This window comes from Anopheles ziemanni, chromosome 3, assembly GCF_943734765.1.
Source record: "Anopheles ziemanni chromosome 3, idAnoZiCoDA_A2_x.2, whole genome shotgun sequence".
Taxonomy (NCBI): Eukaryota; Metazoa; Arthropoda; class Insecta; order Diptera; family Culicidae; genus Anopheles; species Anopheles ziemanni.
The window spans coordinates 64,155,510-64,180,294 of record NC_080706.1 but is presented as its reverse complement, the minus strand read 5'-3'; the positions used below and the strand labels follow the sequence as shown (position 1 = coordinate 64,180,294).

The window sequence follows — 24,785 nt, the reverse complement described above, 5'->3', positions numbered from 1 at the left end:
TATCCTCACACAGATCCTCCTGGTGCTCCGTATATCGAAGGATACATCCACGGTGAGGCTATTCGTCGTGGCCAACATGTAGAGCTGGTGTGTCGAAGCCGGGGTGGTAATCCACCGGCCCAACTAATCTGGTACAAGAATGGCAACCAAGCCCGGATGGCGTACCGGACGACGGATCGCCTATCGGAGAACGTGTATGCGTTCGTGGCTGAGGCCACCGACAACAAGGCTCGGTTGCGCTGCGAGGCAAACAACATAATGGCGACAAAAATTCTTAAGACGGAAGTTACACTTAATGTGCTCTGTAAGTCTTCGCGATGCCATGCGATGAAAGGGAAACGTATGTTTATATATTTTTTTTTAATATTTTATTTCACAGTTGCTCCAACACAAGTCATCGTCTCAGGACCATCGGAGGCTCGTACCGGAGACTCGGTTGCGCTGCAATGTCAAACAACTGCATCAAATCCGGCCGCGGACATCAAATGGGTGATTAATGGAAGACAAATGTCGAATGCCACCTCCAAGATTGTTCCCAGTCCCGAAGGTAAGATCAGATTTGATGGTTGGATTAAACGATATTATCGACGATCATAATAAGAAAGCTGTGCTCAATGAGTCAATTTTCGCGACATACAGGAGGCTGGGTGACAACGTCCAACATTACTGCTACCGTGGAGTCTAACAAAAGATCATTGGTTGCTATCTGCCACGGAGTCAACATGCAACTGCCAGAAAATGTACAATCAACACACACAGTGAACGTACTACGTAAGTAAATTGAATAATTCTTTTTCTGAATCTATTTTCGTCATGAAGTTGAAAACCCTGTCTGTCAAACTGATTGAAAATTATGTTATTGCTTATTCATAGCACAAAAGTATATAATTTTCCGCTTTTCAAGATCAAACAGATAAGGCTTGGTTAATTTAGAAAGAATTTAGGGCACTTTGTTTGAATGGCAGTGGCGCTCCATAAAAAGTGTAACTTAGCACTAGCCACACGCGCGTTCTTATTAGGAAAGAATCCGAATATTGCTACACGAAACAAAAGGAAAGAAGAAAAGAGTAGTAACTAAGGGCATAATACAAATGAAGAATTGGTTTAATTTACTGGCTAGAACAGTGACTGAAGCTGTTGCACGCCGGTTGGTGGGTGGTATCAACAAAAAAGTTCGAGAATTTCTTCACAAAACCTGAAGCGTGATTTTTTTTTGTAAAATATATTATATCAAGACCTACGATTTATTCAAACAAAGTTTTTCAATTGGATTAATGGTAGAAAAGATACACGTAATGGAAAATGCCCCATTTCTAAATGAACCAAACCTTAGTTAAAGTTCACAATATAAACTCTTTACTATTTTACTCAGTTTGTCATTTTTTGTGTAAAAGAGTTCATAATCCACTTGAAATTTTTCTAACATATTAATTAAATTTCAATTGATAAATCACCAAAAGATGATTTTTCCGTAGCACATAATATTTTTAAAAACTTAAAGCTTGAGGACCACCAGATATTTAAAGAAATTCCAATGCACCAGGATGTAAACGACAACGGTTTTAATTTGTATGTAGATCAACTCGTTTGTGTTCTGAGAATCCGACAGCTACCAGGTGCGATGCTGATGTTCCCGGGTGATACATTCTAACCAATCCTAAAACAATAGCGAAGGCAGGAAAAATGAGGATTATAAAATATTCTGATGATGAACATTACCTACAATCTTAGCCGGAAGGTATAAAGTCCCCAATCCCCAGCTAAAGCAGGTGAAAAGAGTTTTAACTATCGTTGTGCATGTTCAGTCAGAAAGAAGAACATGACAGAAGCAATCCCTTCCCACTGCTTCGGACGAACGACGGATCATTTCGGCTAAGTATCGGACTTCTTGAATTTTGATTTTATGGCAAATCTTAAGACGTCCCATCCCTTCTCTGTCGTTCGTTTCATCATTACGTTTCGCTGCTTAATTTACTCTCTCCGGAGTCGATAGTGAAGTTATAGGCAACGATCAACGATAAAGATTATTTTGCCGAGTCTGATGAATTTCTTAAGCTAGCAAGGAACGCAAATGTAACGATTTTGTTAAACGATGCGCAAGAAATTTCTACCCTTTGAGTTGATGTTTCAACGCTAGGTTTTTTCGAATGATGATACAGTTATATTTCACGACAATTTAAGATTATTTCAGACAAAAAGAGACCTAATTTCATGAGAAGAGCTGCGATAAGGAAAAAAAAGAGTTCTATTGTTTGCTTTAATTTATGACGTTCCTCTATCTTTAACTTATTCAACCAAAACATATGACTATACGCTAACTTCAGACGTAAGCAATGAAGATGAACGAAAAAGCTCTTTATTAAATGAAAATTTCAGTTAATAATCGATTTAAATGATATGAAAATCATTCTTCAAACCTTCAACTGGCCTAAAGCATACTATTTGGTCTGACGAACAAATGAAGCACCATAAATTATTCCACTCTCATCTACACCTGACCTGATGTACAATAATGCGCAATACAGTGAGCGGTGATATTAGACTTCAATATCCCCATCTCCCAATTCCGTTCCCGTATCCCCTCCCTTTCCCCTCAATCCCTTTCAAGCTAGTATTAAGTTTAGTAATGTATAGCTCCTGAGGCAAACAGTTTGTACTAAACAAATGTAAATGTAAATGTAAATATACCTGTAAGGTAATTATATCAGCTTTCATTCAGTGGTCTGGTTTGATTATTGGCGAAGCACTTGTTCTAATTAATGTCGATCACTTCATCGAATACCTTTACCGAACACACCGGAGAAGTTTTCATTAACCCAGCTTCCATGAACATTACGACCCGCATTTTATGTGTACTTCCAACACAATGAAAATGCCTGGAACAGAACCTCTTCAAAAATGGCGATCTCCATTTCCATGGCATAAATATGTACAGGGAGCGATGGGAAACGATTGCGTTTCAGACCTTTAGCTCTGCAACTCGATAATTTTCCAATATTAAGCACCTTTATAGCGCTGACCGGCATATCAGATACATTTTACAATAGATCTAGTGAAAACTGAAGCCCAATAATGGATTCATTACTTAACTGACGAGTAAAATATGAAAACAATTTTGAACCATAGCTTCGGGATTTCCAGGGTATCGGGTTTGGAATGTTTGAACACACAAATAAACATCAATAAGTGAGCGCGTTGCCGGTAGCACCCTTTTTTGGTATGTTTAATAGCAATTTCTGGTGCCTTTTAGGTTTATTTTTCATGTCAAAATTGGTCATGCAAAACCCTTGTTCATAGTTATGATTCTAAAGTTACTTGTTCGTAAAAGATCCCGAACGGTTACATGGATTTTCGGATAATGTAGCTTTTTTACGTAGCCCTTTTTTATAATACAACATGATTTGAATTACCTGAAGTAAGTTGAAGTGGATAATCAAATTACAAACTTGATTTTTACTTTCAGAAGCTATGTGTTCAACCAGTTGTACATGTTTATTCTAATAGTATTACAAAACCTCGTTCTAGGTTCAGTTTTTTTGAATCTGAAAAGCTATTTTTCATTTAAAGTTTTAACATCACATTCAATACTATATGAAATTAATAAATAAGATCTGTTTACCGGCCACCCTTCAATTCATTCCCAAATGCAATAAATGCACTTGGCGCTAAGTGTTGGAGTAACAAAAACAAATCAAATAACAGCGTTGTTCGAATGGAGAAAGATTTATGTTCAAGATTCAAGCAATCTGTAGAAAACTATCCCAATCTACAAAAGTAAACGAAATCGACCCTATCGAAGCAGCGTCTACGATGGAGGCGCCTGGTAACCCGTACCACAAATCTCTTGCCACGAAAGCTATATCAGCTCATTTACTGCCTTCAGTTGGATCTACCGCTTGCCGCTATCCACACGATTAATTCATACAGCATTCGATATCCCGTTGGTGGATCGTTCGCTTCTACGACATCCAAACGGAATTCAATTCCCAAAGTTTACTGCCGTGCAGTTCGGTTTGCCTGTTTAATTAAAATAGTTCTGCCCGAAGTTCGGTTTCAATTTGCTTAAATCCGTAAAACCGGCAACTGTGATTGGCTCAAGACGGAGAGTCAGCTAACAGTCTCACCGACGCAGACTTTCAGTGTCAGCATAATGGGCACATCCTGGTACAGGCTCGCGATAGTGCGCGCGGTTGGTGTGATGAAAAAACGGATAAGCTGATTAAAATTTTAGTTATCATTTAATCGCACTCCCATCAAAACCTGAATACGAATAAAACAGGCCGCTCGGTGAGCGCTTGCAAAAGAAAATGGCAATAATTAATCCAAATGGAACCATAGCGTCGAGCGAAGCAACTGTTCATTACAAAGTTTATTTTTCTCCCAAACTTTCTTTCATTCCATTAAGTTTAACCGTAAGCTCACAAAGTCTTCCTTTTGCATCGAGAAAGTGGTCTTTTCAATCGTAGCGTATGGTTATTTGTTCAACTTATACTTTTTCTACATTTTCTCATATCAAAGTTTATTTGTCTGGTCGCCCCTTTGCATTTATAATGTCTTCACATGTTTTCTTAGAATATCTATACAGTAAGATAGCCATAAATATGTTACTGAAGTCAGTAATTTCCATCAGTTTGACATAAATACCTACATGCAATTAGCTTATGTTTATTTAATTATAAATCGGAGTGTTGACACATAATCTACTTTTACTTCATTCTTTGTTCACAGTCCCTCCTGGTCCACCGATAATTTCAGGATACACTGAAGGTTCCATAATACCGACTGGATCAAAGCAGAAGCTCATGTGTGTTTCCTCGGGTGGAAACCCATTAGCTACGCTGACATGGTATAAAAATGATAAAAAAGTAAGTAATGACAATTTTAGATACATCAAATACCTTATCATATCAACGAATCAAAATTATTAGCACCATTCTCCAGCCTCAGCTTTTGTTTTGTCACTTCGTGTGTTACCGACTGTTTTTACATGCTCTCCTTCATTCTCCATTCCCATTGAAATGTTCTGATGTAATAAAACAAATCGTTAACATATGAAATAACATACATTATAGAAAACTCCAGGTCAAGATGAATGCCGTATACATTTATACCACACGTGCTAAGCGATTCTTTGGCGTGTATACTTATTCGTTTACTAATCTGGTGATCGTTAAAAACTAATGATAAATCAATTAAAATAATGCAAAGTAATTTTGTTCTGAAAAATTCTTTTATCAAAATAATTAGTTTGAACAAAAGTTTATGAATTTGCTCGAACGTTTTGATTCAATAGTCCATAAAAGCACATGAAATATAAAAAACTAAAATATCTTTCATACTACACACAATGTTCACGATATTGATATTGTGATATTGATATTGTGATAATCTTTCATGGCTGGGAAATAATTATTTCGAATCATTGAAAAATAATTTTACTCACAAGATGTTTAGTTCACACAATCCATATATTTTTTTTGAATATCCTAAAAAGAATGAATTCGTTGAGAACCCGAGGCTTACAATCTGACGGATTGCAAAATAAATAATTCGAACTCTCGATAAATCGAACTTTTTTCGTGGTCCCTCCAACTTCGAATTATCGAGAGTCGACTGTATTTACTTGTGAATATCAAGGTTTTGTATATTAAATAAAAATTCCTAGGAGTTGAACATCAAACGACGGGGATTGCTTGGGTTTTTCAGTGTACAACATCATTTACATTGACCAGAAACAAAACAGAAGGAAACATTATTAAATTAAACAACAAATTGCTGAAATATTTCATATGCCGAGTTTCTATTTGCGGTAGAACATTTCTCACCAAAGCAAAGAGATATGATTGAAAAATCAAAGAAATAGCTCTCTCTCTTTCTACTATAACCACAACAATCGAAGGGAATCTGATCCTTACTACCATACGTCATTGAGTACGCAGACACTAACACAATATGCATAGTAAAAAGTGTCGTTATAAATAAAAGTGTAAGAGCAATCAGATTGCCTGAACTGCGGCAAAACCACAATAAAAAAAAAAAGCTAAGCACACATTTCCCTCTCGGACCACATAAGGTATGCTCATCTTCGATCCATATTGTGCACAGCGTCCGAACGACCGAACCAGATGACGATGTTCTTGTTCGAACCCCAAAGGGAGCAGAAGGACCGCCGATGCCCGGCGACAATCAAAGTCACACACTCGAAAAAGAATAATATCCCCGATAATAAACGCTTTAATTGAATTCCTTCGCATCTTCCGTCCCTGCTCCGGAAGGACTCTGTTGACGGTCCGCATGAAAAGGCACCCGAGAAAAGGTTTAAAAAGGGAAACGTTGGGCGGGAAGGACAGGAGAGGACAGAGCGTCCGCCAGGGGTGCCGGTCGCCGGCGAAGAATGTCCCAATGTCCGGCATCTGGTCGAGAGTCTCATCCAGAGTGAAACCGCAGGAATGATCTGTTCGAAAGAGGGTGAGACACCGGGAAGGAATCTTTGGAACAACCGAACGGTTTCGAACGCTAAACCGAACCGGTCAAAACTCCCGCGGCCTTTTTCTTTCGTTTGTTTTAAATGGTTGAAAAATGCTTCTTGCTCGGTAGCGCGCACGATGTCCGGCGGAACCGACAAATTTTATTGGATTTTCTCCTGTGCGCCGCTCGTCGTTCGTTGATCGGTTCACCTTTGCCGCACGTATTTTCCGACTAAAGGCAACAAACTGGTCAGCATCATGCGAGCCGCGGCGACCCCGAACCACAAAGAAAACTCGCTGGTGGAGGCAAACGGTACTAAACCGAACGCTTCGGTATGCGCTACACAGCTGCACAAAAGATATGAATGCTTTATAGGAATTGGCTGGGATGGTGCCGCTATCTCCCGCAACCAAGATGGCCAATTCGCAAACAATAGACCACACAAATTTCGCGAGCAAAGAAACCCCAGAAAGATTGTATAAATAAGAAGAAAAAAAACCTCTCGAGCACTCGAACGAAAACATCCATGAAAGCCGTCGATAATAAGATAAGACTAAGCCACCCGTGGGTACCCTCGGGTTTTACCCTGCCCTGCTCCTCCCCGGCACGGAATCGGCTTTTTCGTGGAAAGGAAGCGGCGAAAAAGATGATGGGCCACCGGAAGGCCCGAGCCACGCAACCAACCGGGCACGGAACGGATGGCAGAAGGACATTAAATTTTAATTTATATCATTTGATCCATAAATATTTATAACAATAAAATAAACAATATCTCGTTATTATTGCCTTTCAATATACGAGAGCGTGTTGATGGTTTTAAAGGCATCGTAACAAGACGCCCGAGACGCCTGCGGCCCAACCGACCCCACACCCCCGTGGAAGTGTGGCGCATAAAAGCTATCGGATTGTTTTTCTTCCCTCTTCGGCTCCCCGCTTTCTCGCTCCTTCGCGCTCCTTTTAAACGTCGGTACAGTGACTGAGCTGAGAAGGCTCATTTTTTCCCTCAGCACTTCCTACTCCTTTGGGAACCCGAAATGCTTACGCCCGGGCGTTGTCACGGTTTTACTTTCTGTAAAGCTTTTCCGAAAACCATCACGGTCGGGGCTTTGAATATTCCTCCAACCCCCATTGCCGCTGTCCCATGGCACGCCGTGGCTTTACGACGGTTAAAGAGCCAGCATAACGGCGCTTGGGTCTGCTTTACGGGCGGGGAGAGGAACTGCAGGGTAGCGGGCGCCATCGGGAATGGGAATAACCCTCCCGGTCCGTGATTGATAAAAGCGAAAATTTGATATCCTTTTCGTGCGTAAAGACTTACGGTTTCGTTCGGGTCGCTTCTTGGGAAGTGGAAAGCGCTATTCCTACACCGACGTACCGACGCTACCGATTCATAATCGATATACTCTCCGAGATTTAGCGCCGTCAGGGTAAGGCTCGCCCTCCGGGGGAAGATGGGCTCGAAGGACTTTCAAGGTCCTTCGCCGGAGCTTTACTGAGTCTGCTCGGACGCATCCCCGCAGCCCTGGTGCGTACGATTTTGGCCCACCATTGTTTATTTTCCTTCGTCTTTTTTTTCATTTTTCACCCCACTCCATTTTACTTGAAAGCCAAAAAGTCATCCTAATACCGAGTGTTTGTGTGCGTGAACCGGGCGCGTGTGATTGAATGGTATTAAATTTGCTAACTGCAAAGTTGCCGGCAACGTCCGCCAGGGAATCTGACACTTGAACTCCGGGCGCGGGATGAAGCGGGACAGCGCGCATCCGCTCGCTTCGGTGACGATAAAATAAAATGTGTCCTCTTTTTTATGGCGGATAAGGAGGCGTAAAATGAAGCCGGCAATGTAGCGGACGATTTCTTGCAACAATGGTCTGTCCGCCCGGAAACGGCCAAGGCAGCGTTAACGAAGAGCTTGTTAAGCACACGGCGTTGCATTGTATCACATTTGAGGCTTCGTATAAACCACCCCAGTTTTTATTAATATGAGGTTAAGTCTTCTTCTATTATTATCTGACAATCTAAATAGTACGTATGATGCCTGAGGAGCAAATAAGTTAGAATTAATTTGTTGTGTGTGTCAGGATAACCATGTACCCCGTCATTGGGAGAGATATAAATGGAAAGCTATCATGCAGTGCGTAGTTAAATGGTCCATGTCACAAACTCAATTACATTTTTTAAACTTTTCGATTATAATTTGTTATTCTATGGCATCAATTTTTAATCTATAATTCGCATTTCTAGTTACTCTAAAAAAAAGCTTTTGTATAAATGAAGCATAGACCGTCGTTAAGATTTCATATTTTAACATAACGCATCAACATATGACTCCTAAATATCTGTTTTTACTTTTGTTTCATAATTCTGATTCGGTGCATGAGATTCTTTTTTTATCTCTATCTTAATGTTAGCTTATTGAGTACAAATTGATATATAAAAGCAGTACAAATTAATACATTAAGTATAGAGTGAGGTAGCTCGCAAGGTTATTTAAGATGAAATTTCAGATACAGTCCCTTTTATCATTTTCTTCAGGCATAACCAAACATTTATAAACATAAGCAAACAAATTTACATATTAGTAAGTTGTCTCGTATTTTCGTTTAAAAAAATGTTTTTTGTTCTATACTCAGGAGATAGCAGATTCTTAGAAAAAATAGAGCATATTTTAAGACGTCTAATTTTTGCTCATTTCATGATGCTGTAACCTTAAGACGTTTTCCAACATGTAACTCAGACATTCATGCAACTTACGGCGTGTAGCATGTTGGAAAAGTATGAAACATGCATATCATTGATCTAAATTCTCGTGTCACATCACGCCTTTTCTGATATACAATTTTCTAACCGTCCCAGTGTCTACCGTGTGAAAAACTGACACATTGCAAAGGCTGTCAACTGCTAGTGTTGATATCGTTGGCTTACGCGAATTTTCAATTCTCCCGTAGTGTGCTAGCGTGCTTTTCAATACTGAAAAAGGGAAAACAAGCATCCTACTCCACTTCATATCACTTCTGCTCTGCTCCGTCATACATTTTTCTTATCATCTCGCGCTGCTTGCTTGACATGCCCCGGCATTATTTCCACCAGCTCCTTCTCCACGGCCTTTATTAATATCATCTCATATGTTCATAACTAATTCAAAATTCATTGCTCACCGGAGCCGGTTCAGCGTTCTCGCGAGGAAAGTTTTTACTGGTTTATTTATTTTTTAACTCATCCCCGGTCCCTTATCCGTCCCGTAACTCGGTTACTTGTCGTATGTATGTGTTTGCTGTTCGTTGAAGAAAGAAACCGGCAAAAACTACTCCATTCTTAGCCTACCCGCTCGGTGCGTTGCCTTATCGATATTCCTCTCTAAGTGTATTCCCTCCAGCAGAAAGGTGTATGTAAAGTCGCACTTCGTGAACGTCATGAATTTTTATGAACCGCCAGCTCCTATATGAACTCCGACCCGGGAGGTACCGCCCGTTGTTTCCTGCTCGCGCCGGTGTGATACATTCTTTCTGTCGTTCACTTTTCTCACCGTTATCCTCCGGGGATCTTTTTGCATTACTTTCAGATCAAATCCGTAAGCAAAACGGCGAACCAATCGGTTTCCGCCGAACTGTCGATACTGGCAAACGTCACCGACAACCAGGCCCGGTACCGGTGCGAGGCCCACAACTCAGCCACCGAGATTCCGCTGCTCGAGACGAAAGTTTTAACCGTGCACTGTAAGGACAGCCATTGGTTGGGTTCGACGCAAGCTTTGCTGTGCAGTTCATAACGGGTTTCCTTGCCTTTCTTCTTCGTCCGTTTCTTTTCCCCCCACCCAGTCGCTCCCGAGACGGCCAAAATCCGGATCGAACCGAATGAACTGCGACCCGGCACCGAGGCCACACTGATATGTGACTCCAGCTCCAGTAATCCGCCGGCGAAAATCTCCTGGCGGCACGAAGGCACCGTCCTGGAAGGTAAGCAGGCCGAACGTGTACGTGTGGGAAATGGGAAATTCTTTTTCTCGCAGCAATGCGCATCTTAATGGCGGGGTTTTGCATACTCCCAGCTCGATATGCGTGAAATTTCGATCCGATCGCGAGCACATCACAGCACGTCGATATTGCCCGGTGATACTACGTTTGATTGGATCGGTATTATAACGACTCTAGTCCAGATTAGGCTATGAAAACAAATACTAGGTATGGCAGAAAAAGAGCTTAGATTAGCGCGAATGAATATTTAGAAAACAGTTAGCAAATGATCTTAATATTATTTCTACTGCTCGGAGACGAAAAACTAAAGCCAAGCAATTGGTTATCAAGCTTAGTTGGTTTGATATTGTTTTCATCTTCTTCAGAATCACCTAAACAATGGTCATATACCGAAAGTGGCACATTTATGCACGAGTTCTTTAAACCAAGTCAATTCATTGAAAGTAATCTAACCCAAGTTATATAAATCAATAACAATGAGATATTAAACGACGAAATAATCGAACAAAGAAAATGGTTAATGAAATTATTGAAAATACGAAATGCTCAAATATACAATGGTAGCCGTGCATCGGTGCGCCACTGTTCAGTCAAATGCAGACAAAGATCTTCTATCAACATTCGCCTTCTATCAACAAAGTATTAAAACTTTTCTCTTTCAGCTGTTGAAACAAGTACCGTATTTTTCGTGTATAACGACCCTCCAACAAACATTATTCAATTTTTATGAAAAAAATGAAATAATTATTTTCCTATTTTCATCAGTTATAACAATGTTACACGTGTTTTAACCTCCAAACTATGATCGAATCAAAAAGTTACTACCCGTGGATAACGACCCCCTTAATCGTTATATACGAAAAAATAATAAAATAATATTGATAAGTAGTTGGTAATTAACTTAAAAATAGATTTATCGATGTTGAATTGCATGCCACCACATTGTGAATATAAAGTGTCTCAAAATCTATTCAGCAATGTGAAATGACTTACTTCAATTTGACTTCAAAATTTAATGTTTTTACTCAGATAAAACTAGACCTAAAGGTTGTGCGTAGTCAACATTTAATTGATGCAACTTGCCCAGTTAAAATACTAGAGATCATAAAAAATAACATTTTTCTAATGAAAGTATCAAGACGGAACATAAATGATACCAACGCGAACTAAGCGTTGCTTTGTTTTTTTGTCAAAGAAGGATTCTTTGTCAAATTTTTCTGGTAGAATAAAAATGTTCATAGGATCGAGTGTAATCACAAATCGACAAAAAAAGAAAAGGGAGCTTTTCGATCAAGCAAGCTTTTTTGTGTAAGTTTTTTTTCGCTATATTGTAATGAAATATGACTTTTAATTGAGGTTTAAATGACAGTATTCAAGCTTTGAAAAGAAAAGACTTCAAATATCCCTCTCTGTTTGTTCAATTACTGTTTGCCAGCGTTGCATATTGTCTTGCAAAGGATAATCTAAAATGGAAAAATTCGATGGATTTGAACAGATTCCAATCATGTGTCATAAAAAGGAACACTAACACGAGGGACGCTGATCCTCTCGAAGGCAAAATTAATGCCTTTCATCTTAATGGAAACCGAAGTCTTCATCCATAGAATCCTAAGTATGACTGGTGAATGCAGAGCCCGTTACCATCAGAGAACGATGCAACAGATTCCGACGTGCGTGCATTCGACTCTCGCTCTACCCTTTTTCAAAACATGATCCATTTCTTTTTTGCTCACCTGTACTGGATTATGTACCGTCCGTACGGTGACGGTAATGGAATTGGACAAGAATTTACAGAACTCATTTTCAGTGAACATGCATGTGAAATCACATCGCAACTCGCAACGACCGACGAACCGGATATGGGTTTTACTTTCAATAGTGGGTTTTCCAACCACCTTACGAAATACTTACTGACTCTACTTTTTTTTATTCTCTCTTCTCTCTGCATGTTTCGCTCCCTTCGGTTTGCGGTATGCTTTGCTGCAGGTTCCAACAATATGTCGAAGCCCGGCTTATGGGGCGGCACCGTGTCCTCGCAAGAGCTCAAGCTGAACATCACGAAGGATATGGACGGCCACGCGTACATATGCCAGAGTACGAACGAGGTATTACAACGGAGCATCAATGTGGCTGTCAATTTGCAAGTCCTATGTACGTATGCTATGGGAGCCCTCAAAAAAAAGGAAAGGAAAGAGCTAAAAAACTAACCGACTAAACCAGATCCAGAGCTGAAGCCTGCGGGCACCGTTTGGCAGGAGAAAACTCAATTGCCGAACATTCAATCACCGGAGCAGAACCCGGTGTAGCCGGTGGCCAAACGAGCGGATGCTAACGCGTAACGGTTTTTACTTGCAGATGAGCCACAGTTTTTGCCTCCTGCGGCAACAAACGTCACCGGTGTGGAGGGCGAGGCTCTGACCGTTGCCCTGGTCGCGACAGGCAATCCAGCAGCCATTGCCTACACCTGGACGAGGGATGGGCTTCCGATAACGCAGTCCGGTAGGTTCCACCTCAATTCGCCGTCCGTCTCGTCCCTGAAGTGTCTTCTGGGAACTCCGCAGCATCGCACTCTGCAGTTCATCTTCATCCGGGTGCCACAATCCGATGCGGCACTCGTGGAACCCCACCCCGGTCCATTAAGATAATCAGTTGGATTAATCCTAAATCTGTTCGGTTTATTTTTCCTACCTCGCATTCCACATTTTTCAACGGCAATTCCTGGAACCATCTGGGCTGGGTCGGCACGAACCGTGGTACGTCGGAACCTCAAATCCCATCCCTTAAAAACCCTACCTCGACACACCAATCGTGCGCACAACAACCGCAGGCGTACCGAGAATCGTCTCCGAGGGACCGATCCTGAACATCACCAAGCTGAAGCGATCCGATGCCGCCGTCTACACGTGCGAAGCCGTCAACTCCCAGGGGTCAGCGATGATTAATATCACCGTGCAGGTCAAGTGTAAGTAACCGCAATAGATAAACTATTTATGGATGAGGGAAGGACCTGGTTGGTTGGTTACTGCTGCTGCTTCGGGTGAGCTTGAAATTGCAGCGTTACGGTTCGGTGCGACGATTTCGTCGCTCGTTGGCCATCAGCCAAATTGCGCCTGAAATGTAGGGAAGAAGTCGAGATATGAAGCAACGGTTTCCCTTTGGGAGGCCTGTTTTTCTTAGTCCTGCATCATGGTGGACGATAAAAAGAAATAAGGCTTTTACAAAATATGGAGTATGTCCTAACGATAACTACCATATCGTTGAAGCGTACCTCTTTTTCATCATGCGCAAACAATTAATAAACATATGTTTTACTTACTGCGCTCCACGCTATGGGTAAACCCAATGATCTACTTTTACTCCGTTTTATTCAAAACAACGCCACATTGGTTTGATAAATTATCAATCGCTGAGTAGCGAATTTTAAATACTAGTTTACTATTTTTTTTGTTGGTATAGTTTTTCATTTGTCCGCATTTTAAACCTTAAAATATGAAAGGCATAAGTATTCATCATGAGTGGACACTTTTTTTTCTAGAAAAATTACTATCCTTCACAACCTTATTTAACAGCAGTTGTTACAGACCATTAACTATTTTAACAGCACCAACAAAACCTTTTAAAGAAAACCGAACTGAACTGAACGCAGAAAAGCTTCTAAATATTAGGTTTATATCAATCCAATAATTCGTGATTCCGAAATTATTTTAATCGATCAAAAGATGGTTTATTGTTGATGCTCAGCATTCGAAATGTGTAAGAAAATAGCGTTGCTTTTATTCAAAATATCAACCAAACATGTTTTGTAATCTCGACATACGACAACAAACATGATAATAGATGACTGTTTTCTCATAAACCTTTGTGCAGAAAAAGGAAAAAATGTTAAACTTATACAATTGCAAAACTAAAACAGAAGTATTACCTTTCTCGAATACTTCAGTATGGCACCAACACGTAGCGTGAATAACAATATAACTAATATTTCCCAAAGATAAGAAAACTTCTTTGTAATGTCTTCAAACGTTTTTTTGTTAAGCTGTATTGTTCAAGAAATGTAAACATTCAAAATTGTGGAATTCGCGTTATCCAGTTACTTGTTTGTACAACGTCTGTTTTCAGGAGAGAAGTAAAGAAACGAAAGCTATACATGTTTAGTAAATAACACGTAGCGCAGCGTTCTTCCTTGTTGTTTTTTATTTTAAAAATTATACACTCAACGTTCTTTTTCATTTTTTTCCATAAAGTCATCTATAAATCAAATGTTTTACTAATTGTACATATGAGCAGATATTGCATATTCAAAACCTCTGCCGCTTCACTTTGCAAAGTTGTTTGATAAACACCCAGGTAGTAACATTCGTGCTTTTGACCTACAAAATCCTTCGCACATACTCATACCGCTCGTTCGCATCCACTCGTACGTTTCAAACGTATAAAGTACAAAGCAAAACGCTGAACTAATTGATAAGCTAGCTAACGCCTTTCATCTCCGACTGTCTCGTGAGATACATACATCACGCCTGGGGAAGAATAACCGAGCGTACAAAAAAACCTCCCAAGGAAAAAGGACATCCAAGAGACTAACTCTCGCATCGCCGCACGCATTCCTCATAAAAAAAAAAAAAAAGCATGGCTTACTTCCAACGGGCTACGCTATACTCAGTAGCACAGCACGGCTGGCGACGCACTTGGCAGCTAGCATAAGTCATAAATTTACCCTACACGTATTCATTCCGTCCGGGTACGCTTTTTATTTGCCTCCTCGCCGAGGTTGCACCGGTTGCAAACGGTTGAGGCTGGGCTTCCGCTCGTACGCCACGTTTCAGACCACTACCTTCGACGGCACTTAAGCAGCCGGTCGGAGCGAAAACTATTCGCCGAACAACGCGACCAAAAATAGTTGAAGCAGTGAGCGCACAGTAACTAATGTAGCGTGCTTCGGATGGTTCTCCTTCGCTGCCTTCTACAGTAAGCTGCTCCGGAACGGCCTGAACGTGGGAATAGCCGCACTGTCGGGGGGCTTTGCAAGACAGGACAACCGCCGGTGTCGACGTTCAGCATAGTTTCGGAATGGGGTGTAACGCCACCGACGTTGCCACTTTGCGCACCGACCAGCGAGCGCCCGCTCGGAAGATATAATGTGTGATTTATTTGATAAAATTAGTGTTTTATATCCGGTCATCAATCACCGGAAGGTGCTGCTATCGGTGCCGCGGTCGGCGCCTCGCACTGTAGCACACACCACCGAAAAGGACTCGCCCCGTGTGCTAAAACTCATGGTAAAACCCCTGGCGCCTTACTCCGAGTGTACCGATGCGATACTGTACCGCTCGTTCGGAAGTGATTTTGGAATAGGGAATGAAGACATCAGGCAACGCAAAGCTCCCTTCCTCCGAGGCGTGGGAACACGTGTGGTTAACACACACGCCAAGAGGAGATTGAAGAGTGCGAGACGGCCCGGGGGTTGGGAGGAAATTTATCCTTTTCCATTTGATTTGAAAGCCCGCTGCGGTGCTTGAGTGGTGCACGAGAATCGGCATTAGATGGAAACTTTTGATGACTGAACTGGTGTGCCGGACCTTTCCCGTCCCTTTCGGATCCCCGATCCCCCGAGGGCTAACTATCCTTCCCCCCTCGGGCCGGGTGAGCCATTAGCATTCGGTGCGCTCGGTCTTTTGGGAGGCCTAACGCTGTCAACTGTTGTCAACTTGACGTTTATGTTAACGGTAATGACCCGTCGGAATCGGCGTAAATGGTGCGTAAATAATGGATTAAAAGTGTTCCTACTCGTCACCGCCATCATTGTGGTTCGTTTTCCGAAGCCGAATCGACCGGACGGTCGCCTGCACGCGTTTCTCTAATAAAACGTAAATAGAACGACGCAGAGGGGGGCAAGGGGGACGTGTGCCTATTCTAAAGCTTCTTCCAACTTCTAACGAACGACACTCCATCACACGTCCTCCCTTCTGCTCACTTGCGGTCTCACCTACAAATCGTAACCGACGCTTGATGGGGTTAATTTTGACACCGCACTACGACAAGCGTCACTTGTTTGATTCGTTGTGATCCTATCAATCATAGTGTTTTTACCGTCGTCATCTTCATTATCGACCGTGTCGGCGATAACAAGGCAGAGAATCCTTCAATTTTTTCGCCCCCCCCTTTCAAGAACCACTTGTCTGCGGTTCGGACAAAAACGTAATCCCATCAAACGCAATTGTGCGCACCCCGAAATGTATCCTAAATTAGTCAAGTTAACGCCTTCGGCTCTACCGTTCGTTTGCCTTGTGGTGGGATAAGGAAATTCTTTTTATAAAAACACACGGCAAGGGACAATGGGTAATCAATCGAAATGATGGGATGTGCACAGTGGATAAAAACGTGTCTGGAAAAGGGTGGAACAAGCAGTCACGTGGAAAGATTTCGTCAAACGACCAAAACATAAAACACGGAAGGTGTTTGCTCGAATGGGGTGGAGTTTTCCTACAAAACAATACAGCCGCACAAAAAAAGGTCCTTTTTCAGATTGCTTTAGATATTCAATGACAATGGCATTTTAAGCTAAACGAGCAATTGCTCATTTCAGTTGCCCTTGTTTTGTTTATCGACAATAAATGTTTGTGTATATGTTGAAATGAAATGAGGATGCATTAGTGTTAGAAGTTACAGATAGTTTCAAACAATTGACTAAACTGTAGTAAACTATTAATTTTATAGAGTTTTATAACACAAATCAGAAAATCACGAAACACTTTATTATTTTAATGAAATTCTCATATTTTTTCGAGACAGTATAAGCATTGATTATTTTGTTATTTATTTTTGTAATTCTGTAAAACTTGTTTTCGACAAATCAGGTCTGAAAATTGAACGTTATGTGACTTTAACAAAAAATGCTCAAAATCATAACAATTAATTGTGGCTAATAAAGTAAGTACGAAGAAAAAAGTTTTAAAAGAAAAAGTTTTTCAGTACTTAACATTTTGAGTGGTGGTAAGAACAATGAAGCTTCGACAGAATGTTTGAAATCAATAACGTTACAAATTTCTTTGTAAGACGTGTATAAAAGTTCAATGTAATGGAGTTTCACATTTGTTTTGTTTGTAGAGCGAAATTTCTGAAGCTTCGAGCATGTTTCTCCGCTTGATTTAAAAATGTAATCAGAAAAGGAAAAAAAGAGTTCAAATATATGCTTTTTTCACTTTAAGCGCTCTTGTGGCCGCATATTTTTTCCTCTATTATTTTATCATTAGTTGTATTGCTAACTCAGGTCAAGTCGTTTTTTAGATTTCATTAAATAATGCATCTACAAAAGTTAATTACATTCAAAAGTAAACAGTTAATAAAGGAGCTGAAGATGATTTCCAAGTAAATACAATTATCTTAATATGTTATAAAAGCCCCTATAAAAAGGGGGGGGGGGGGGGGGGGGGGGGCGCTAGTAGTACACGGTCAATGACAAGACGATTTGGTCCCTGTGCCACGTGTTCGCAGTTGGAATAGAAATTTCACTCGGCTGTTACGGGCGGGGGAGGGGTCATCGAGGGGACCAATAAACCACCGGCTAGTCGGCAGGAGAACAACGAGTGTCTTCATGAGTCTGGCCGGTCCGGTGCGCAGGTACCAGGTTGCAAGGGGGTTGCGCCATCAGCTCGGGGATAACTTAGCCAGCGGGAGTCCAGGGCCGAATTGGCACCCGGCGGGTGGTGTGACATCATTGTACCGGCACACACACACACCCATAGCTATAATAAAACCATATTACCTCCCAACACACAGCTCCGTATGGCGCACAATGAAAACGTCCCGGAACGTTGGAATTTCGGAGAGCCTCCAATGCCCCAAACCACTCGGGACCAGTGTCTCGTAAACAATGAAAGTAATGCGGACCCGACCCTTCCCGCCCGTTGGTGACTTCATTCGGACTAAAGTACAGAAGACGGTCCGGGAAAGCAATCTGGTTGTGGAAGTTGTGCCTAGCTCTTAAGGTGACCTTTCTCTATCCCTTACCCTCGCTGGATCTCGGCAGAGTCTTCCATAAAAGGTCAAAAGTTGTCCATCAAAACGAACTCCACCTCGCCCCTTGCTCGGGAAGGTGTACCGTAAGGGAAGTGTATTTGTCTCGTACGTACCAGAACCATTATCATACCAGGGGGAGGTGGCACATACGACCTTCCAATAAAATAAGATTTTATTGCAACCCATCGCGATCGGTCGGTCGGTGTCGGGGAAGTCAAAACTCAAACGTATTTCAATTATCCGGAAGTTCTCTATTTAACATCCGACGACGATGTTCGACGCTCGAGCAAGCTGGAGCAACTTTTCGACATATTGTGTCGCCCAAGGTTGGGTTTCGGCCTTCGAACTGCTTACGGCCAGTGTGGCACGCGAAAACTTTCGCCCAACGAGCCAACCCGGCTCCTCGCACGTATCCCGGGCAGAGTTTCTTGCAGGAACTGGCCAAAGAAAAATACTTCGTACCTTTCCGTGCCTGCAAAAAAGGGGAAACTTTTCAATCGCTGCCGAGTTCGACGTAATCAGACGATGCACTTCCTGACTGATTGCGATGGTCTTTGCGCGAAACACAGTACATCGTGTCAGCTGGGTGTCGGATGCACCGTATAGTGCGATATCCGAACCGAAAGAATCAAAGACAAACGACGATGCACAAACGAAGTCCCCTCGATACGTTCGCTTAAGGGGTTTTTTTTTCTTGCTACACCAAAAAGACTTCACCTTACAAGTGCCCTAGAGGAGCCACAGTTGATCCTGTGCACATTGGCTTCCTCTTTTTCTTCGGGCGAACTTGTTCCGTTTCACGTTTCTCCGCCAACGAAGTGATCAATTTTATAAAAGTTTCACATTTCAGCGGAAAGTTTGTTCACCGGAAATGAAACAAGAACGTGGCGATCCACCACTCGGAAAGTTCTCTTCTATGCTCTTTCAGTGTGCGAAACGATGCTTAGTGTAGTTTTCTGAACGATTGATTAATTTTAATACGATTTGTAAAACGATCGAACAATGTTGTACCAAGTACATCTTAAGAAGATGCGAGTTAGCTGACTTTTGAAAAGAATTATATCGGCGCTATGTTTTCAAGACGGTGCAAGTACTTTTAAAGTATTTGCAGAGTAGAAAATTCATTAATTGCCCTTCAATTAACGACATAGCTTATAGTCTATTGAATTTTCCTATAGTCAGATAACTTTTTTACAGAATTCCGAAAATTTGTCATAAACAATTCATAAACAATTACACAACAAAACCATCATATGCCACATAATTTATTGATTCTTTTGTTTACAATAGGTCTAAGTTGAACATGTCTTTTTATCAGGGAAGTAGACATTATGTTTCTTTCAAAAGGAGAAAAACTCTGCTCTGCAGCTTTCACGGAGTTTTATCGAACTACATTACATCGAAGCCATGCTCAACTCGGTGCCAAAACTTTATGTCTTATCTTTATCTGTCATCCACAGATGCTGCGACGATAAAATCCGCCTCCGAGAACGTTATCGTAAACCCTGGCGAGGATGCAGTACTAAACTGCACCGTCGACGGTAAGTAAATGTGGGAATGCCCTGCCCGTTGGAGTTGCTTCCGTTTGCCATTTTTTGCTGCGTCAGTAACGCCTTACTACTAGTGATGAGCGGGTCGACCCGAACCTATCGGGTCGGAGCGATCCGTAACCGACCCGGAGCGCTCCGAGTCGTACTCTCGATTCCAACGACTCCGGGTCGACCCGTGGGTGCAACGAGTTCGGGTCGACCCGTAGGTGCAACGACTCCGGGTCGACCGGTAGGTGCAGCTGCCCATATGCGAGTTCGACCCGTTGGTTCGGGTCGACCCGTAGGTGCAACGAGTTCGGGTCGACCCGTAGGTGCAACGACTCCGGGTCGACCGGTAGGTGCAGCTGCCCATATGCGAGTTCGACCCGTTGGTTCGGGTCGACCCGTAGGTGCAACGAGTTCGGGTCGACCCGTAGGTGCAACGACTCCGGGTCGACCGGTAGGTGCAGCTGCCCATATGCGAGTTCGACCCGTTGGTTCGGGTCGACCCGAACTCGTTGCACCTACGGGTCGGAATCGATTCTTCTAGGGACGGACTCGATTCCGGGTCGATCCGTGAAAAGAATCGTAAGACTCATCACTACTTACTACGGTTGGTTTGCCGGGTGGTAACAGTACGATGAAATATAACTGCACACAATTGCTTACTCGATGTACACAGGATGCGCTGCTAATCAATCAATTCATAAAATTGCTTTGTTTGCTCATTGTGTTCTTTAGATGCTCTGCTCGTCAGTTAATCAAAATTCAAGAAAACATCCAAAAGATGTATTCCAACAAAATACACACGGTTTTCTGCTTGATAAGTTTACAGCGACAGAGTGACAGTGACAAATTTTCACAATAAATTTAAGAAAATCATACCTCATGTTTTGATTACAATATTAGGATAAATCTGGATAATTTTTTTTTATGTGGCACGACATCCCCTAGTGGCCAAGGCCTCTCTCCGAAGAGAGTTTGTGTGACCAAAACACGGTATATTCTAGATCGGTGGTCAGCCGTTCGTAGTACCGGATCATTAGGTACCAAAAAATGTAACTAGACAGAAAAAAACGTGACGATGTCGAAACAGAAGAGCAATCGTTCAGCCACTTTCATTTTATTTCACGCCGAGCCAAGTGTAAAGGTAAAATTATCATAAAGATCCATAGCTGGATCATGGAGTAAGCCAATCAAGTAGCTGTTTGGGGCCCGAGTTGTCAAAAGCCTTAAAAGTACTTTTTGCAATTAGTTTTTAAAATTTCAATGTGGAAATTATTTTGCAAACAGTGGCTTGTCACATCAAACGCGTAAGCAGTTTGTGAATTTATTATAGAAACAAAGTAAATAAAGGGATTAGTTTAAAAATTTGATTGAAGCAGAGGAACATTGTTAGAATAGTGTGAGGATAATGGATTTATATGAATTAACGCATATATAAATTGTGTCCTGCTTATTTCAAAACCAAAACTATTGCAGAAAATTGTACTTTTTCTTGTTCATACATTTCAAAAGATCTTTTTAAGTTTTAAAGTAACTGGAAATTTGTTTAGTTAATAGGTAAAAAATGAAATTTATTAATCATGTTGCATGAAATAAGCCATATGTAAAAACAAACATTTAAATGGTAAACAATCGTATATAAATCTTAAATTAATTGCAATGAAATGAAATTTTGTTAAATTTTCAATGAAAATAATAGTGATGTTTATTTTTGATTCAATATTTATACACAAGGTATATAAATGGATAGACCAATCGTACAGCGTCCCTTTAACTTCAAAAAGAGTTGTTAAACCTGACAGTAAAGTTGTTTTAAAAGTTCTAAAGCCCATCAAGGCATCTTTAAACATCTGTACCGAGTTGGTAAACACCGACATAGTATTTTTGAACTTTATCAGTAAGTTATCAGATTGAAAATCGGTTGGTTTTCTTTTTATTTATGCTGCGTAAGAAACCACCACCGGCCTTGGATTTGACGATTTTCAAATGAAGTTTAAGTTTTCGACATTGAAGGTCTCGTTTGACACGTTTAGGATGCTCTCGATATAAAAAACTTTCACATTCTCTCTCACATTCCTACACATTTATCGATCTTTTAATATCCTTTATGTTTCAAAATTCGGTGTGCGATAAAAAGAAGAAACCTCTTAAGATAACATTGTCACGTTTATTAATTTTTGATAATTTTTTAGATACCTTACACAATCTCAGTATTATTAAGCAAGCACAAGAAATAATTTTATAAAAGTTATCTTAAAAATTCGACACAAATCCTGTATATTCCTTTTGTCTATTTTGGCAAGTTTGAAATTTTGAACCTTATTTTTAAACCTTAAAGCTGGCGTATTTTGGAACCTAACTCTCATCCTGTTCACAATCTAATGGACTTGCATCTAACATCATTTGAAGTGCTGTCTGCCAACAGGAACGAAAAAGTTCATTTCTGTTGCGCTGTTTTAGATTGCTGGCCACTTTCCTCCATCTCTCACTCTCCGAACCTGGTTTTCGTCACTTGGTTGATGAACCCTGCGTTTTTCTTCTTCGTGGCCCTTTCTATGGCCAAAGAAACCCACCCGGTACGGTGAGGCCAATATGGCAGCCATATTGAGAAGAACAATTCAACGAAATGGATCGCGTGCACGAAATGGTGGAATCAGCATTTCCCTTTTTTTCAATGTTCCATACAGTGCACTGTGTATGGGTGTGTTATCTATCGGTTCAGATGCAGACTCGACTTCGCACTCTTTGGAGTCGTGTATGGCGTTCGCAACACCGCATCGTTTTGCTCTGGGCTGCATGATTTGGTGAAGTGCACAGTTTGTTTTTTGTTTTTTGTTCCCATCTGCCATGCCATTGGCACTCACACTCACAGGGCCATTTGCATTCCTACCGATAGCCGGCGCCTGTTTTCGTTTCATTCGGAATGGCGACGCCCGCGAAGATATGACATGGTTTGCTAACCCTTGCTAACGTTTGCGCTGGGTCAGTAAGGTTTTTTTTTCCAACCTGGGATGTGGACTGATGGCAAACTCAAACATACATTCAGAACAGACAGAAGTGGGCAGTCGAGCAAAAAAAAAAAAAATCATAGAGTGATGGTGGAAGCTTCCGTCGGTAGCGCTGGACTCTTGCGTGGAATGCGTAGTAACGTTCGCGGACGGTACATAGGACCGGCCTATTTTTAACTGCCCATCCTGGCGCCAAAAGATATGCATGCAAGATCTGAAATTGCCCCCACGAATAACTCAAATTCTAGCCTCGGAAGAAGTAAAAACAAACCCCAAGCCAATCGAGGATAAAAAAAAAGCCCTTCAGCCAGCGAACAATACAGTTCCTAACGCAAATGGAATGCACAAACACTCGTGGTCGTGGCGGGATTAAATGTCCCCAACATGGTGGTCCCGGCATGACCACGGTTAACATAACCTTAAACCAAAAAAGCAGGTAGCCTTGCAAACCGCCACTAACTACAAACATCCAAACCACACGCCGAACCTGAGCGTTCGTCGCTCTTATCGGTCACCTTACCGGTGTTGTGTAAGTGCAGCGGATCTAAGATGTGTTTTTCCACCCGTTTCTCTTTTTTTTGTGTACACCCCACAGGAAAACCATTAACGCCGGAACACGTACGCTGGGAACGCGCTGGCTACGACCTGAAGGCGAAAACGTCAACAGCCTACGCCAACGGGACCAGCCAGCTAGTGCTGAGGGACGCCCAGCGGGAGGATGTGGGCCATTTCCGGTGCATCGCCGATAATCGTGTCGCGGGTCCGGCCAGCCGCGATGTCCTTTTGATTGTCAAATGTAGGTATCTGCACGAAAGTGCCAGCGGGGTTTATATGTAGTGCTATTCTTGCCCGGTTCCATCCGGACTGATAGGTCTACGGAATGGAGATGGGAGACTCTGACAAAATATTCCACTAACTTGGAAATGTTCCAACACTTAGTGTGCCTCAAATTTATTTAACTATAATTTGTTTTGTTTAGTTACTACAAAGTCATCCGGGATCTTCTTGTCACTGTTTTGCAGTAAATTTGAGACTTGTTATGTCTGTTTCTGTAATATATTTTAAAAACATATTAAAAATATTCAATTTATTTATCAATGTTATAGAAACCAGTTAAAAGTGAGAAATTGTTTGATTTCTTATACCCTTAAATAAATGGAGAGCATAACTTCAGCAAGTATGTTTGAATGGTAGTGCTCTTTCTTGAAGGACAAACAGTTTGCAATTCAACAATTTTGTTGATCTCTCCAGACAATTAAGACTTCTTGATAGATTTCAATTTAAGCTATTAGTTTAATTGCAAGTTCTGAAACTGAAATTTAACAAGTAACTTATAAGATAGGCACTTGATTTTTCCCAGTTTCAAAAAAGTACGATGTATGATAGTGGTTTTACATATAATTTTTTAAATTAGTCTAAACTAAACTAAAGCAACTATCGTTGCGTAGAGCCATGCAATAAGTTCAAAGAATTGACTTAAGCTTGTTTTGTTAAATATCTCCGATTAGTTTCTACTGTGTAACAACTACATATAACAACAATAACAAAATTGGTTAACAACCTTTTGAAAGTAGATCTCCACTTGATCTTTTTAGAAGATCTTTTCAAAATTTATTTCTAGTTTTACGGTACGCGGTATTAAAAACAAAACTTAAGTTTTTACCCCTAAGTTCAACGGTAAGATGTTAATGAATAGTTTGCACGATCAGATGTTAAAGAAGTACATCTATGACTTGTTGTTCTTGATAGATCATTTCCCATTTAACCAAGCAAGTTCGCAA

The 24,785-nt window shown here is 41.3% G+C and overlaps 1 protein-coding gene across 1 annotated transcript in view; it reads left to right on the top strand.

Moving 5' to 3' along the window:
* LOC131285245 (nephrin-like) overlaps window positions 1-24,785 on the top strand; it is an 84,703-nt gene that overhangs the window by 51,073 nt on the left and 8,845 nt on the right. Inside the window, exons 6-16 of the mRNA XM_058314099.1 lie at window positions 14-304; window positions 380-547; window positions 640-771; window positions 4,729-4,865; window positions 10,031-10,184; window positions 10,287-10,424; window positions 12,429-12,593; window positions 12,798-12,941; window positions 13,270-13,404; window positions 19,922-20,002; window positions 23,600-23,800. Coding sequence (XP_058170082.1) covers window positions 14-304; window positions 380-547; window positions 640-771; window positions 4,729-4,865; window positions 10,031-10,184; window positions 10,287-10,424; window positions 12,429-12,593; window positions 12,798-12,941; window positions 13,270-13,404; window positions 19,922-20,002; window positions 23,600-23,800 — 1,746 coding nt within the window. The remainder of the gene's footprint in view (window positions 1-13; window positions 305-379; window positions 548-639; window positions 772-4,728; window positions 4,866-10,030; window positions 10,185-10,286; window positions 10,425-12,428; window positions 12,594-12,797; window positions 12,942-13,269; window positions 13,405-19,921; window positions 20,003-23,599; window positions 23,801-24,785) is intronic.